We start from the raw sequence: 18,187 nt of genomic DNA on the forward strand, positions 1-18,187 counted from the left end.
GGCTGAGCTCAGAGGCACAGTGGGAAGTCACTCAAAATTATCTAGCAAAGGAACATGGATACATGGAGGAGAACTTAGACCATTTTTGCAATCTACCATAATTCAAATCATTTCCATATTATTTCAGTCATTTTTCCTTTCTCTATTACTGTTACAGTCAGCAGTTAGTTAGGCTTTAACAGAATACTTGGAGGTCAGCAAAAGGGGGAGGGGGTCAAGACCTGTTGTGAAGAAAGCTAGTGACCCGAAGAAAGCTAGTGACCCATCCTGGCAGCATTCCACAAGCAAAGCCACAAGAAGCCAGATCAAACCAGACAGGCCCCAGACAAAGAAGGCCCAAGACTCTGACCAGGTAAGGGACAAAAGGTGTAAAACCCTGCTCCCAAAGAAATCCTCTCCCCAAATAAGTACCCCACCCCTCAGGTAACAACTGTCAATAAAAGATAGAGACCCAAGCTTCTCCCTTGAGCCCACCCACTCTCCCATTTCCAGAGTGTACTCTCACTTTAAAAATCTCTTCACTTAAACCGCTCGCTCAACCACTATGTTATGATGAACAAGACCAAGAGCCTCCAGTCATGTCCCCTGGCGGGCAAGATGGAGGCCTCAGGGCCTGGAGTCTCCCCAGTTCACCCAGCAACACTATAGGGATGAATAACATCACCTAAACACTCTTTCTGATACAGCTTCACTAGACAAAAAAAAAAAAAAAAAAAAAAAAATCCAGCTTAATATTTTCCCCCAATAGGTTCTTACAAGGCTAGATACAGACTGATGTGACAGGTGACTGACTAAGGAATCTCCGACAATCCTCCTTTAGAGGTCTAGAGCACCACCACCACCACCACCCCCCCCACACACACACACACAAGTACATATCACTTTTGAAACAAGACTGTTCATTTTCTCTTCATTAGACTATCCCATAAAGCAACTGACATCTGGGTGCAAGGTGCACCCAGCAAAGTCTCCATCCAAGTGATGCACAAGGGATGCAACATAAACCCTGCTTGCCAAGCTGTGAAGCCTCGTGAATGAACGTAACAACCAGGAGGGAAAATAAATGTTTTTAAATTTTGAAGTTTCCTTTTTAAAAATTCCATAAAAGGGACACCTGGTGGACAAGTCAAGAGTTCTCAGCTATGCCTCCACCCAGTTCTAATACACCTTAACCTTAACCTGCACAAAAACACTGTATGTACTAAAAGAGTTCTTCCTGAAGATCTCAAATATAACTGTCTGGTTCAAGTTAGTGGTAGTACAGAAGTTACAGTGAAGACAGTAATATTATCCCTGAAACCAAACGGTGTCACTTCTAGCCACGTATCTTTAAAGGCTTAGAATGCTTGTGCATAGGCAGCCCAGCCCTGGAAAGCCTGGCCTCTACATCCAGTTGGCCATAGGAAAAAAGGGCCAGACCTCAACACCTAAAAAACAACCCAATTAGAAAATGGCAGAGAACTTAAATATACATTCTTCCAGTGAAAATACACAAATCGCCAGCAAGTAGGTGAAAAGACGCCCAACAACACTCATCATCAGGGAAAGGTAAATCAAAAGCACAAAGGAGATACTATCTCACACCCATTACGATGGCTGTTATCAAAAAACAAAATCACAGTCTTGGTGAGAAGAACGTGGAGAAATTAGAAATCTTGTGCACTGCTGGTGGGAACGTAAAATGGTGTAGTTGCTATGAAAAGTAGTATGGTGGTTCCTCAAAAATTTTTAAAGGAATTTCCAAGTAAGCCAACAGTTCCACTTTTGGGTATACAACCAAAAGAACCAAAAGCAGGGCCTTTTTTTTTTTTTTTTTAAAGTAGGCTCAACGCCCAGCATGGAGCCCAACATAGGACTGGAACTCACAATCCTGAGATCAAGACCTGAGCTGAGATCAGGAGTCGGATGCTTAACCAAGTGAGCCACCCAAGTGCTCCTGAAACCAGGGTCTTTTTTTTTTTTTTTTGAAAGCAGGGTCTTGAAGACATATTTGCATATCCATGTTCATAGCAGCATTATTTGCAATAGCCAAAAGGTGGCGCAACCCAAGGGCCCATCAACAGATGACTGGATAAACGAAATGTGGAAAATATACACGATGGAATAATATTCAGCCTTAAAAAGGAAAGAAATCTGATACATGCTACAATATGAAGCTCAAGTGCATTAACGTCAGTGAAATAAGCCAGTCACAAAAAGACAATACACTGTATGATGCCAGTTTTATGAGGACCTTGAGTACTCAAATTCACAGCAACAGAAAGCAGAAGGGTAGTTGCCAGGAACTGAGGAGGAGGCAGGAATGGGGAGTTGTTATACACCGGGTACAGCTTCTGTTTTGCAAGATGAAAAGAGGAAGATTGGTTGTACAACAATGTGAATGAGCCTAGCAACACTGAACAGTGCACTTAGAAATAGTTAAGAGAGTAGATTCATGTAATATGTATCTTACCACAATTTTTAAAAGGGCAGGGGGCAAGAGGATCTCTTCAGATAATGTAAAGCAGAACAAACACCCATCCTATGCTACTGATGGACGTGTTGCTTCTTCTCTCATAGGACAAGATAGGACACAGTTTTACAGACCCACAGTCAAAATTATCCTATCCCAACTCTGCCTCCAAATTATGCTTTTCCTCGTCATTCCTTTCTTCCCACAAGAGGGAAACTCTGTTTATATCTCAGGGATAAATTTTCACATGTATATTAATACCTTATCTCTTCTCATTTTCCCTAAAACTGTTCACTCATTACTCCTTGTCCAGTAACCATCATCTATCCCCTCCTCCTAAGAAGGAAAAAAGGATCCAGTTTAAAAAAAAAATGCAAATAGTTAAGTCTGAGTAAAAGTATACACTCATAAATTCAAACTAGATCACAAAATTTATTTATTTGAGAACAAGTGAGAGAGAGAGAGCAGAAGGAGAAAGCATCCTCAAGCAGACTCCTTGCTGAGCGTGGAACCCTACGTGACGCTCTTGAGATCTCAAGACCCTGAGATCATAATCAGAGCTGAAATTAAGAGCCTGCCGCTTAACCAACTGAGTTACCCAGGTGCCCCCACATCTGCACATATATATTACACATGTTCTTTTGTACATATGAAATATTACCTAATGAAACATTTTAATCAAACTATATTAAACACCTCATAGAAGTGTTCCTTATTTTAATTCCTTCATTGTTATGAAAAATAAACCTAAAAATATGTACAAGTCAAATGATATTATAAATGCTCCAAAGAGGTTATGCAAGATCACTTGACAATTAAATGTAATTAGTATTTTACAATATTTTCTCTGTAATTTTGCCTTAATTCACACAGTTTGTGACAAAGATAATTAAGACACTCTGGAAAACTGTGTGGAGGTTCCTCAAAGAGTTAAAAATAGACCTGCCCTACGACCCAGCAATTGCACTGTTGGGGATTTACCCCAAAGATTCAGATGCAATGAAACGCCGGGACACCTGCACCCCGATGTTTATAGCAGCAATGTCCACAATAGCCAAACTGTGGAAGGAGCCTCGGTGTCCATCGAAAGATGAACGGATAAAGAAGCTGTGGTCTATGTATACAATGGAATATTACTCAGCCATTAGAAACGACAAATACCCACCATTTGCTTCAACGTGGATGGAACTGGAGGGTATGATGCTGAGTGAAGTAAGTCAATCAGAGAAGGACAAACATTGTATGTTCTCATTCATTTGGGGAATATAAATAATAGTGAAAGGGAATATAAGGGAAGGGAGAAGAAAAGGGTACGAAATATCAGAAAGGGAGACAGAACATAGAGACTCCTAACTCTGGGAAACGAACTAGGGGTGGTGGAAGGGGAGGAGGGCGGGGGGTGGGGGTGAATGGTGACGGGCACTGAGGGGGGCACTTGAGGGGATGAGCACTGGGTGTTATTCTGTATGTTGGCAAATTGAACACCAATAAAAAATAAATTTATTAAAAAAAATGAAAAGAAAAAAAAAGACACAGTCCCTGTACTATAAGTACTAATATGTGAGAACTAACATTATAATATAATGTGAGAAGATACAAAGGGAGAGCAGAAGAGGGGCATCTAACTCAATCTGAGGCCAGGAGCTTCTGAAAGGAAGACTCTGACCTGAGTCTTAATGAAGAGAAGCAGCTGGCCAGGTGAATGAGAAGTGAAGGCCGTGGAGGCATAAGAACCTGCGCCACGTACGAGCAGAGAGTAAGAAGCGGAGGAAATGACAGGTCCTGCAGGTGGTTTGGTATGACTAGATCGCATGGTAAGCATGAAGGAGAGGTGGGAGACAAAGCCAGAAAATACAGCATAAGCCAGAACATGAAAAGTCTTGCCAAATGTGCTTAAAGATTTCAGAAACTCCTGGAAGACAATTAGGAGTCTTCAAAGGATTTTTAAGGAAGGAGAGTGATATGTTCACATTTGTATTTCAGAAATCTAATTTAGGGCAATGCTGATAGTGTAATAAGGTTGAAAGTAAGAGGAAAGTAGCTAATTAGAGACCATCATAACCCAAATCATTAGTTACAAGAGTCAAAACAAAAATCTTGGTACCGGAAAGGAGGTGGGTTCTAAGATTAGGAAATAATGATCAGGGACGCCTGGGTGGCTCAGCGGATGAGCACCTGCCTTCAGCTCAGGTCTTGATCCTGGAGTCCTGGGATCAAGTCCCCCATCGGGCTCCCTGCAGGGAGCCTGCTTCTTTCTCCCTCTGCCTGTGTCTCTGCTTCTGTGTCTCTCATGAATAAATAAATAAAATCTTTTTAAAAAGAAAAAAAGAGCAACAGAATTTAGTGATCGACAGTGTTGGGTGAGTGAAGGAGAAAAATGAATCTAGAAGAACTAGAATTTTTGCTGGATTATGGTGTCATTCATCAAGCCAATGAATGATGAAAATGGATCAGGTCTGCAATGGCAAATGATGAAGCTGCTGGGGATACCTGCAGCTTAACGCCTGACATGCCATCAGGAGATTCAGATGCCTGCTATAAGAAAAAAGGACATGGGAAGGAGAAGATAGGGTGGACCAGAGTTATAGACTTGGAATCAATACTGTATGAATGAGAGTTGAAATGAGGGGAGTAGAGATAACCAAGGAAGGTTATTTGGAGCAAGGCGGCAGCCAGAGAGAAACCCAAGAAAGGTCAACATCCGAGAGACAGAAAAGAAGAAGGGTTTCTGAAAGAGATTAAGGAACAAATCAGGTGTTAAAAATCAAAAGACATCTCTGGGTTATTGTGAATATATGTATTTACTTTAGATTTAGTTTTCTTAAATAAAGATCATGATCCCAAAGGAGGAGGAAGAGAGGAAGGATAATCTAAGCCAAAATTCCATGAGCGCTTATAAGCAAGTTCATTAAATCGGCCACTTACTTTTCAGTAGGACGAAGTTCATGGATAACTGCTAAGAGCTTCAACAGCACCTGTAGTTTTCCTGATTCTTCCTCCGAAAACATGAGAGGGTTGTAATCAGCAGGGAACACATCCACCAAGGCTTCATACAGACTCTTTTCTTCCTTTCCATCCCAAGTTGAGCTACATTCTTTTTCCTATTCAAAAGGATGACTGTTAACACTGGTTCATGTTTGTTCTGTTAATTAGGAGGAAAAAATGCTAAAATTACGGGGGGTTGGGGAGGTAGTGAAGATTAATATCTACCTGAAAAAAATCAAGCTAACTACTATGTAAATCTTTATAGGTTACTGATTCAGTCATTTTTGAAAAAGGTAACGAGCACTCTGCTGAGTTCAACACAGAGTGGTTCTGAAGCAGTCCTCTAGCGCCGATCTTCGCCCTAGGGGGCAGCATCACTGCCCACCTATTCGTTCCTTGGGAAGGGGGAAGTGGGGAACAGCAGAGAAACTGAGAGAGGAAACCAGCATGCAGTGATACACGTCTGTTCTCTCCCAAACCCTGAGATTTCTCATCACTGAGGTCCCTTCTCCCCTCTTCTCTCCCTTCCCTCTATTACTTTTCTTTCCTGATTTGAGGGCTTCTCACAGCACCTCCCAGGTTATACTCAGAATCAAGCATAAGAGTTTACTCAAGCTTATCAACTTCTTCTGCAAGAAGGAACAATGCTGCCCTAAGTTAACAGAGAAATTTATTCTTACTTAAAATATTTTTGTTTATATTACTAATAGTTTTTAGAATAATTTTATTCCAACGTGATTATCGGCACCTCTGAAGTTCCTCCTCCAAAAGCACCTAGCTGACATGTGAATACTAGAAATTCTAGAAAACTAGAAATACATTCATTAATAACGACATCACTTTTTTTTTTTTTTTTTTTTTTTTTATTTATGATAGAGAGAGAAAGAGAGAGAGGCAGAGGCATAGGCAGAGGAAGAAGCAGGCTCCATGCACTGGGAGCCCGATGTGGGATTCGATCCACCTCAGGTCTCCAGGATCGCGCCCTGGGCCAAAGGCAGGCGCCAAACCGCTGCGCCACCTAGGGTTCCCACGACATCACTTTTTAGATTAAATTTCTGAGGCTGGCTGGTCTCCTCTCTCACACATTTGCTGGATTTGTCACTGGTTTTGAAACTTTGTTCAACGTACTCCACCTGCCTGGAATGCGTCCTCATTTTTCTGTCCAATTATCCCAATCCTAAGGACTCAATGCAAATTCCACCTGATTACTTACAGCCCTTTTTGGGATGGGGGGTAGCAGACATTGACTCTTAAACTTTATGGTTACAAAGTACATTTCAGCTTTGACCTTATTTAATTGAGAAGTTACCTAAATACTTTATTATACTTATGTTTTCATGTGTGTTGTATTCCCTTTTTAATAATTCCAGGAACAGGGGCGCGTGGGTGGCTCAGTTGGTTAAGCGTCTGACACTGATTTCAGCTTGGGTCATGATCTCAGGGTCCTGGGTCCTGCATCAGGCTCCACACTCAGCAGGGAATCTTCTTGGATTCTCTTTCTCTCTCTCTCTCTTCTCTCTCTCTCTCTCTCTCTCTCTCTCTCTCTCCCTCTGCCCCTACCTCCCTACTCTTGTGCATGCTCTCTTGGGCTCACTCTCCTTCAAATAAATAAATATTTTTTAAAATAATAATTCCAGGAACATCATAGGGGCACTGCTGTATAAGATGCTGGGCACTAAGTATTAATTTTAACTTGAGTTAGTCTCAAAATACAGCAATAGTTGGGTAAAGTCACTTGATTAAAAATACCTGGAACTCTAAGATATTAAAATCACAGCTGGGATTGTAAAATCACACTTTTACAAGGAGAAAGAGACAGTTGCTGGCTTCTTCAGATTAGGTCTGCTAAAATGCTTACACATTGGAGAGGCCATCAAAGGACCACAGACCCAGGATCCAGTCTACAACTTTCCATGTTCAGAAACTGAATGTGCTTAAGCTCTAGGCAAATGAGCCATACTAATCAAATTGAGAGATTAAGTCAGAACATAAATTTACTGACTTTCAAAGGAGACCTGCCTATATAAACCAACTGGTCTAACGCATTCTAGAAAACCACAAGGAAGGCCAAATCATTAGCAGAAAGTTGTCATGTGAATAGTAAATCAAAATTCAAGGGAGATGGTGATCCTACGGCACAAGTTCTCAGCCAGGAACATGTAAGCAAATCACTTGAGGAATCACGTTTTCCAAATCCTCATATTTGGGTCCTACTCTCAGAGATTTGGAATCAGTCCATATGTGTTGAGGTCTGGACAAGTGTAGTTTTAAAGCTTTCCAGATTATAATGCACAAATTACTATTAGTTTTGGTTACATTTCACTCACATTTCCTGAAAAGAAACCCATTACTTTGACTGAATTTAGGAAAATAACCTAGTTTCAACAGGAACATATATATAAAAACACTGTTTAAAGGTTACTTATACATGTGGAAGGCTCATTTCAGCCACTTTCTATTGATCCTTATTTGCTAAGATGTTAAAGGAAAGACTTAACCAAGTGAGGCTCAAGTTGTAAATTATGTACCCTTTTGGAAGCTTGTAGTATTCTATGCCTACTACTAGTTAACTGGTGCATTCTGGGCTAAGATAAAGTCTACCTTTTAAGGAAGAATTTTTGGCTTCTATTTTTGCTGGGCATCACGCCCAAAGGGTTTAGTTTTTATTACTGCGTATAAAATGTTTCTTAAAAAGTTGACTAATAAATTGTTATAATCCTGCCAGTAAAGAGTTACAGACTTCTCCTATGATAAACTATGTAAATATAACTCATTTAGGATAAACCTGAAGAATTCTGGTTAGAACACTGCATTTTCTAAATATATAACTAATGACCTCAAGCATAATACAGCATCCACAGGTTTTCTTTTGTCTTGCTTGCAAATTATTATTTTACTGTTTAAAGAAAAAAATAACAACAAAATTGTTCTAATAAAATGTTAGGAATGAGCTGTGGATAACAGAGTATCAATAGTTGTTATGTAACTTCTTTGGCCAGGCATTCTGGATTTGGATAACTCTAAAACAGAAAACTCTCACTATATTCCAAACTGCCTTATGTTTGTTAAGTATCCAAATGGTTGGCTCAACTATATAACCATTAAAAATCATATTTGGAGAAGATATCTAAATTGGGGAAGTGTTTACAATTTATTTAGTGAAAAAAGTAGATTTTAAAATAGTAAGCATAACATCATTAAAATTAAGTTTCTCTAGAACAAGAGAAGCCTGGGTGGCTCAATCAGTTAAGCGTCTGCCTTAGGCTCAGGTCGTGATCCCAGGATCCTGGAATCAAGCCCCACATTGGGCTCCCTGCTGAAGTTTGTGTCTCCCTCTCCCTCTGCTTAACCCCATTCATACTCTGTCTCTCAAATAAAAAAGTCTTAAAAAAAAAAAAAGTTTCTCTAAAATAAGATTATATATGCCTATCTTTGAGCCCCTGTTCCTCACCAAAAAGTGGGGATGGTAATAACAATACTTATTCCACAGAGCTTTGTAAAGAATAAATAAAATAATGCTAGAAAAGTATTTCATGTTTGGTATATGATAAGTGCTTATTAGGTATTGGCTAAGATAATTATTACCAAAATATGGGGGGTGGGGGTTCTGGCTAGAAAGTTTTATTTCTTCATAATAAATTCCTAAAAGTATTGCCAGGCCACAAAACATATATGACTTTAAGGCTTGATACACACTGCCAGCTATCTCTCAGTGGTGCCAATTTAAATTCTAACCAGCAGATGACTTCAATTTTCTTCTGATTTTCTGAATTTTATAAACTTCATGCAACATGTATCATGTATTACTTTTATATGTGAAAAAAAATACATTATTTTCCATGGTAAATTTTATATTTGCGCTAAACAAAACTGATTGGCTATATACCTAAAATAGGGAGAGAAACCACAGCAAAGTATTAGACAAGATACCAAAAGACATGGGGCACAGTCTAGAAGGCAGTGCCTCACATCCATTTGTCCACATCCATATGAATATGGACATGCTCTCAACGGATAAAAGACTGGATAAACTGTACAGATGAAACATCTAGGAGAGGCCGTAAAGCTTCTGGAAAACCCACAAATGCAACCCCTGGGATTGGTCCTATCTGCCCTCTCAGATACACAGAACGCTTAGCTCATATCCTCGACACATCTCATACACTACTTACCTTTATAGAGTTGAACAACAGGCAGGGGTGATTGCACAGTTTTTTAAGAGCTCCTATACATATTAGATGAGGACTATTTCCCAACAACCCTTGAAGGCAGAACCTGACAGCCTGAGAGTTCAACAGCTTTCGATAAAGCTCAATCTGCAGAGCTCCTGGTCGGCAAAAGACTACATTCTCTATTTTAGGTGGAAGATATTTATTTATGACTTCTTGAGTTCTTCTAAGAATAAAGAGTCCAGTGAGGCAAGTAAGTTCAACTGCTCTTTTCTCTCCTAACTTCTTTTCTTCCTGTGGAAAAATCACAGACTTAAAAGTGTTTATAAACAAAAAATACTTGCAATTAAAAGGAATGTTAAACATTTTATAATAATAAACCATTTACTGATTATGTCTCTTCAGATTTTCTTTACAGAATAAATGCAGTATGAGTTTGGGATAGAAAAAACAATTACCACCTCTTTAAATGTTCAACATAATCATTTAATTAAATGAAGCCAGTCTCCTAATCCTTGTTTGCAAGCTTATTGGTACCATTAAGAACCATCAGAAATCAACAATCTACAAACTAAATTATTCTAAAAGTAAGCTTTCTTTCATGTGAAGACTGTCACGGTACATCATCCTAAAATCATCAACAAAGAACTAATTCAGTAAATTCTTGGAAGCAAATATTTTGACAAGTTATTGATCCTAAAATTAAGCCCAGAAGAAATTACTGGCACAAGGCACAGCTAAATTTTTCAAAATCAGTATACATAGTTCATTAGAAATGTTAGTTTCCAATTTGTTTGTTTCCTTTAGTTCATTTCTAAGTTTTTACCACAGTCAAAACTCACAGTATGAGTGAAATACACGTTTAAATTCTTTTGAGCATACATAATTTCACAATGAAGCTTAAAATAAAATCCCATATGTATATATTCATTTCTATATAAATCATGAAAAATTCTCCTATATTAAAACCACCTTCAACTTTTATTACAAAAGAAATAGGTTTACTGAAGAAAAGTCAGAATAGTTAAGCAAAACAGTTATGCAAAAATAAGAAAATTAAAACCAACTTTAAATCCACCAGAAACAACCACTGCTGTCAAGACTTTTATGTACATCTTCCAAGTCTTGTCTTTATATTAATATGTAAATGTATTTAACATTTTATTTTTACTTTTATTTTCCTGTTTGTAACAAAAATAGGATCTCTATAGTTTAAGCTTCATGGGAACAAGGCACTGGTCAGTTTGGCTTTTCACCACATTCCCTAGTATCTAACACTGTATTTGCCCCACTATAGGTGTTTCACATGTAAGTACTAGGTAAATAAATGAATGTGATTTTATTTTTAAATAATGTATTTTGGACATTTCCCATGGTATTAAATATATTCATAAGCTATGATTTTGTATACTTTCTGGTTTATGGGAAATGCTCAATAAATACTCGCTGATTATCGTATTTTATTAATTCAGAGACTTTTTTTTTATACATTAACATCTCCAGTTCAGGAGATGCCTTTTATAATCAATGACTTCTTATAATTGATAGCATGTTTTCCTTAGTGGTTCATAAAATAATGATGCATATTAGAATTGGTATTATTTTAGATTTAATGAAATACATTGTGTTTACAATATACAGACTCTGCTTTAACCAATTTCCTACCTTTAGAAATGTCTGTTTACAATTTATTTCCTTTAGTTTTATACTTTTTTACCCTTACAGCTAAATCTTTAAGAATATCTATGAGTATTTCTTTATAATAAATTCCTAAAAGTGGTATTGCCATACCACAAAATATATACAATTTTAAGGCTTTTGATACATACTGCCAAACTGTCTCCAGTTGGACCAATTTACATTCCAACCAGTAGAGGACAGTACTCTCATCTATACTTGCTATTCCTATGTAAATTGAACCTACTAAAACATCAACATAAGAGTATAAAAGTTATTTTATGGTTATTTCATCAACAGCAGTAAAAATGAATATTTTTACAGGTTTACTGTCATTTATAACTCTTTGTGATGTACCTATTTATGACTTTTTTAATGTGATACTTTCTAAAATAAAGCAGTCTGTTGTGTTGGCCTTTAAGGACCTTCTAAGTCCTTAGAGAAGAGTTGAAGCAAGAATAAATAATAATAAATAAAATGCAAGAAGAGTTGAAGGACTGTGGGAAAAATAAAGAATTCACGAATTTAATTTTTCCAGAATTAAAGAATGCCCAAGTTGTGGATGACTTTCCTGGACATACTGTTTTGTTTTTGTTTTTTTTTAAACCTATTTACAAAAGTAAATTATACCTCAGAAGCAGAAGGCTGTCTTGATATAATGATGGGTTCTTCATATACTTTTCTATAAAATGACAAAGAGCCTAATATTCCTGGATTTACAAAATCAATTAATGCAAAAAATTCTTGAAGATCATTCTGAACTGGAGTACCTAAAGAAAAAAGTGATGAAAAGGTCAAGATTGCGTTTTACAGTCACAGGTATTTGTAGACAATTGTACCCTCTCCCCTAAGAAAACTAAAATATAGGCTTTAAGGCTGAGAAAAAGCAGCCAAATCCAGTTGAACAAAAATATTAAGAACATATAAACATTTAACTCTGGTTTTAACTGTGTACTAAATTCAGCATAGTGGTTGCACACAGGTTCTGAAATTTGACTAGTCTGAGATCAAATCCCATTGGCATCATTTACCCTCTGAGTAACCCTGAGCAAGCTACAGACCTCGGTTTATTCTATAAAATGAGCTCCTAGGGCTTTGAGGATCAAATCAGTTAATGTATATGCCATACTTAGAACAGTGCCTAAAGCACAATAAATGTTCCATAACTGTTAGTAATTCTTAACATTATTACAGCTGTGTGACTCTGGACAAGTTTCTTAAGCTCTTTAAGTTAAATTCAGAATTTTTTCACTTATAAAAGTGGAAAGATAACAATTTCCCTGGTGGTATTACAGTGAAAAGCAGAGATACTGTGTGCACACTATAGCAAAGTGACTAACACTTAGTAAAGACTCAGAGAAGGCACCTATTATCTGTCAAAGTTTTCAGAACAGATTGAGATCTTCACTAATCCTAAAGGTTGACACAAGCAGATTAATATACCCTGCATATATTATGCACTCAATAACTTTTGCTAATTTTCAAAGAAACATTAGCATGTTCAGTAATTCCATCAAAAGGACATATAAGTCCGCATAGCCCAACAGTATAATTTCAGATGATATTCAAATAACAGACTAGAAAAACTTGTCCAAAAACATAAATAATATCAGAGGTAATATAAGTGGTATATATAAGAAGTGAATAAAAATGTACTTACTCATTAACAAAGACAACATACATTTTATAATGCCAGGGAATTTAATGATCACTTCCCTTCAAATTAAATGGGTCAAACAGGACTAATACATGTTAATTTTTTAACACATCCACTCAGTTCTAAATTTTTGGACCCATAATTGAAAAAATTAGAGAAAATATATTTATGTTGGTATGCTTTTTGTTAATTAGCCTTTAAATAAATACCCATGATGACGACTAATAAAAATAGGCAGAATGAGAAAGGCAAGAAAGAGGGGAAACAAAGGTGTAAGGATTCTTATGGCTGGCTTCCAGACATTCATCCAACCCCAGCAAATTAACCCAAGCCACTCATAGCCTGATCCCATCTGCCAATAACTGATACAAGAAAAGATTTGTGTCTTAGACTGGGTTCCCCAGGAGTAGAGCCTGAGACAGGGATTTGGCTCTACAACATTTATGAAGGGAGAGCTCTCAGGGGAAAGAGAATAATGGAATTAGAGACTAGCAGGGGAACAAACTAAGCAAAAATGGCCTCCTTGAGTCTGAGATAAACTATAGTGAGGCTCAGAACATAAATTGTACCATAAGGTTGGTCCTGAAATTATCCAAAGGCAAGGGCTCTGGCATTTTCCACTCACCTCTGTATGAGTCAACCACTGACCAAGCTGCAGCGGAGAGTTGAAACTCTCATTCAAACAAGGATAACTCTCCAGAAATTGGAAGGACCACATAAGACCAAAGTGAGGTGTAGAAGAAAGTAGAAGAGTAGCTACATTGAGCTACTCAGGCCTGATTCTAGTCTAGGCTAAAAAGGAGTGCGTAGAAAAAGATTCTTGTATTTACAAATGGGCCATCCCACCTTTCCAGATAGTCTGGGCCAGCATGCTAGTCTGGCCAGTAATAAATTAGGTGCATGCAGCACATGCATATAAAAACAAGGGATACTTATATTAATAAGCATTTGCCATGTGTCAGGTAGTCTTCCAAGAACTTTATGTGAATTAATTCCTTTGACCTTCACAAAAGCTCTATGAAGTAAATGGTATTATTATCCTTATTTCACAGATAAGGAAATTGAAGCAAGAGAAGTTAACTAACTTGCCCCAAGTTGTACAGCTATAAATACCATACTTAGGAACCAAGCAAAGGCAGTCCAGACCCATCTCCTACATTCTTTACCATGATACCATTGTACTTATTCTTCAAAAACTCCAAAATGTAGGTTGCAGAAAATTACATAGCAATTTGAAAATTCAGAATCCTACCAAGACTCGATTACCATTGATTTATTGGTATGAATTCCATCCAGCACCACCAATTCTTTGGATGCTAAGCATATTACAAATCTTATATGGTAAGTAGGAAAAAATTCTATCATATCTTCCCAAAAATACTGACCAGTTAGAATTACTCTTTTCTCACAAGAGAGGCTAATGAGGGCTGCAGTTGTCTTAATAGCACTGTTCTTCAAACGATGCCCCTCATCACAGATTAGAAGACCAAACTTTACATTCTTAATTTGATCCAAAGAACGAAGTAACATTTCATAACTGATGATAAGAACAGAATAAAATGGAGATCTGGTGAATTCTTCTACTTTGTGGTCCTAAAAACAAACAACAACAAAAAAAAAGGTGGCATTTAACAAATTATGGGCTGAAACTATAAAATCAAATTCAAGCAACATATTCCTGACAGACATTAATTAGAATATGTTAACTCAAAACCAAACTGTAAGCCAAGATGCCATTTTCCTGCAAAGAAGTTGGAGCAGTTACATGCACTGGAAAAACTACCCCATAGACAGTGAAAACTGCAGTGTTGATTTGAAAAGCACAGAGATCTAAAAAATGACCAAGGCTGAACTGTTACAAGTCTCTTACCTGATCAACAGGAAATATTTTGATTCTTTCACTTCCTAGCCATTTTTGAAATTCTTTCCTCCAATTATTCACCAGGCTTCCAGGTGTGACGATAAGCGTCTTCTTTACTACTGGCTTGCCTCCATAGGGCCCCTGACACTGTAGAGTCCAGATGAGCGAAATACATTGCAATGTTTTCCCTAAACCCATTTCATCAGCAAGAATAGCTCCACATCTGCCATTCACTCTGTTAGAAATAATTACACTTCTTTTAGTCACAATAGGAAAATATTTTATGCCCCCAATATCATCATTTATTAGTCAAGAACCAGAAGCTGATTATTTTATAATTAGGACAAACTCTACCCTGCCCCCAAATCCTTTTTCTAGATTTTCATGCAGCTGATTTATAACAGCTCTCTCTTTTGGATCTCTGATAATTATATTCATTATATATTTACTGTCAACTAAATTACTAAAACAAATCTGAAATTCAACAGCTCAATCTAAATCATCTGTTACTATCATACGCATATATTTAGAGACTAGAAACGAATCCAAATTTTATATCTACATTTGAATAATTTAACTGTAACTGTGCTTCTCATTACTAATAGTTGAGTAATTTTTTTAAGTTTCAGCATGAAATATCAAAATGGCTTAAACTACATTGTAATCTTAACCAGAAAGATCTACTGAGCTGTATTTATGATTCTCTGGCAGTAAATGAAGTCTTCAATCACAGAGCTCCTTGTACTGCAAGAAAAAAAAAAACAAAACACTAAATGTTGACCTAATACATGTAGCTTAGTAATAGTTTATCCTACAGACCTACTCAGTTAATGCTATTTAAAATTAAATATTCTAAGGAATATATTAGTAAGTGGCATGTGTATATCACTTCATAGCTTTTAAAGCTCTTTAATATATTAATTTATTTATACCTATTTTAAAAGTTATAAAGTCCAAAGGAACTAAGGATAGTACCAAAAATAAGTAGTTTTCCTTCTCTGATTCATTTCACTTAGCATAAAACTCTAATTCCATCCATGTCATTGCAAATGGCAAGATTTCATTTTTTATGGCTGAGTAATATTTCCCATTGTGCATATATACCACATCCTTTTTATCCATTCATCAGTCGGTAGACACTTGAGCTATTTCCATAATTTGGCTCTGGTAGATAATGCTGCTATGAACACCAGAGTGTATACATCCTTTTGAATTAGTATTTTTGTATTCTTTGGGTAAATATTTGCTGCATCATAGTTAGTTCTTTTTTTAACTTTTTGAGGAACCTCCCTACTATTTTCCAGAGTGGCTGCACCAGTTTGCATTCCCACCAACAGTGGAAGAGGGTTCCTATTTCTTCATATTCTCACCAACATCTGTTGTTTCTTATGCTGCTGATTTTAGTCATTCTGACGGGTGTGAAGTGGATAGCTCATTGTAGTTTTTTAATTTGTATTTCCCTGATGATAAGTGATGTTGATTTCACGCATGTGTGGAATTTAAGAAACAAAACAAATGAGCATAGGGGAGAAAAAAGAGAGAAAGGCAAACCAAGAAACAGACTTTTAACTATAGAACAAACTGATGGTTACCAGAGGGGAGGTGGGTGGGAGGATAGATGAGATAGGTGATGGGGATTAAGGAGGGCACTTGTGATGAGCATAGGGTATTGTATATAAGTGCTGAATCACTATATTATACACTTGAAACTTAATATTATACTGTATGTTAATTGGAATTTAAATTTTAAAAAAATAAGTAGTTTTATTATAGTTTAGTTTTATTAGTAAAAATAACCAAAAATCACCTTTCCATTCCAATCCAAAATAGGTCTTCCATTTCAAAGTACAGAGGAAAAAAATCACAAACATGAATTACAGCCATAATTATAATTTTTTTAAGATTCTTTTTTTTAAAGTAACCTCTATGGGGATCCCTGGGTGGGTCAGCGGTTTAACGCCACCTTTGGCCCAGGGTGTGATCCTGGGGTCCCGGGATCAAGTCCCATGTTGGGCTCCTTGCATGGAGCCTGCTTCTCCCTCTGCCTGTGTCTCTGCCTCTCTCTCTCTGTATGTCTCTCATGGATAAATAAATAAAATCTTAAAAAAAAAAAAGAATACCTTTAAAAAAATAAAATAAAATAAAGTAACCTCTACACCCAACAAACCCACAACCCGTGAAATCAAGAGATGTATGCTCTACCAACTGAGCCAGCCAGTCAGGCACCCCCATTATTATCATTTTAGATCAACAACTTGACAATTCAAGACCAAATGCCAGCTAAGATATGAGTGGCAGAAAGAAAAATAGTGATTCATCCTTCCACAGGGGAAGGAAGAGAGCAGGAAAGTTTCATTGAAAAGATGGACCTTTTCAAAGGAGAATAGGAATTTACTACATGAATTGAGAGTTCAACATAGTTGGAGCTTGCACTGAATTCTAAGTAAGTAAGACAAAAGCTATGAACCTGGCAAGAGAGGTGGAGACTACAGATAACTTATCCCTGAAAGTTCGCACTGTATCTTGCACGTCAGTGTCTCCCAAACATCAGTCTTTCATGACTACCATCACAATTTTGTTATATATGTGATTTTTTTTGCTAATATGTTGTTATTTATTTTTCTTTAACTCAACTCCTTTTACTTAGATTTATTTGAAAATTTCAAGCATGATTTATCCATGAAACCAAAAATTTAATATGCTATCTTTTTTAAATTTTTTAAAGATTTTATTTATTTGAGAGAGTGAAAGAGAGCATGAGTGGAGTGAGGGGTAGGGGGAGCAGCAGACTCCTGCTGAGCAGGGAGCCTGATGTGGGGCTCGATTCCAGGACTCTTGGATCATGACCTCAGCCGAAGGCAAATGCTTAACCAACTGAGCCACCCACGTGCCCAATATGCTATTTTTTTCTAATAATTCATTAACTAAATATGCTGCTATCAGAATTTAAAAACAAGGTGTGGGGCTCCTGGCTGCTTAGTTGGTGGAATGTGAGACCCTTCTTCTTAGGGTTGTGAGTTTGGGTCCTAGAGATTACTTAGAGGCCCGTGGGTGACTCAGTTGGGTTAAGCATCCAACTCTTGGTTTCAGGTCAAGTCATCAGGGTCATGAGATGGAGACCCATATCAGGCTCCACACTCAGCAAAGAGTCTGCTTTAGATTCTCTCTTTCCTACTACTTCACACTCATACTCTCTCTCTAAAATAAATAAATAAATCTTTTTTTAAAAAAAGAGATTGCTTAAAAATAAAATCCTTGGGCAGCCTGGGTGGCTCAGCAGTTTAGCACCTGCCTTTGGCCCAGGACATGATCCTGGAGACCAGGGATCGAGTCCCATGTCAGGCTCCCTGCATAGAGCCTGCTTCTCTCTCTGCCTGTGTCTCTGC

General features: G+C 37.3%; 1 protein-coding gene across 7 annotated transcripts in view; it reads right to left on the minus strand.

The window, feature by feature from the left end:
- RAD54B (RAD54 homolog B) overlaps window positions 1–18,187 on the minus strand; it is a 100,798-nt gene that overhangs the window by 23,112 nt on the left and 59,499 nt on the right. For all 7 annotated transcript variants that reach the window (XM_025433532.3, XM_049103968.1, XM_025433530.3 and 4 more), the window contains 5 exons: window positions 14,811–15,036; window positions 14,326–14,533; window positions 11,914–12,053; window positions 9,610–9,900; window positions 5,378–5,553 (listed from right to left, as the gene is read on the minus strand). In XM_025433532.3, the coding sequence (XP_025289317.3) occupies window positions 5,378–5,553; window positions 9,610–9,900; window positions 11,914–12,053; window positions 14,326–14,533; window positions 14,811–15,036 (1,041 nt within the window). The remainder of the gene's footprint in view (window positions 1–5,377; window positions 5,554–9,609; window positions 9,901–11,913; window positions 12,054–14,325; window positions 14,534–14,810; window positions 15,037–18,187) is intronic.

This window comes from Canis lupus, chromosome 29 (genome assembly GCF_003254725.2).
Source record: "Canis lupus dingo isolate Sandy chromosome 29, ASM325472v2, whole genome shotgun sequence".
NCBI classification, from domain to species: Eukaryota; Metazoa; Chordata; class Mammalia; order Carnivora; family Canidae; genus Canis; species Canis lupus.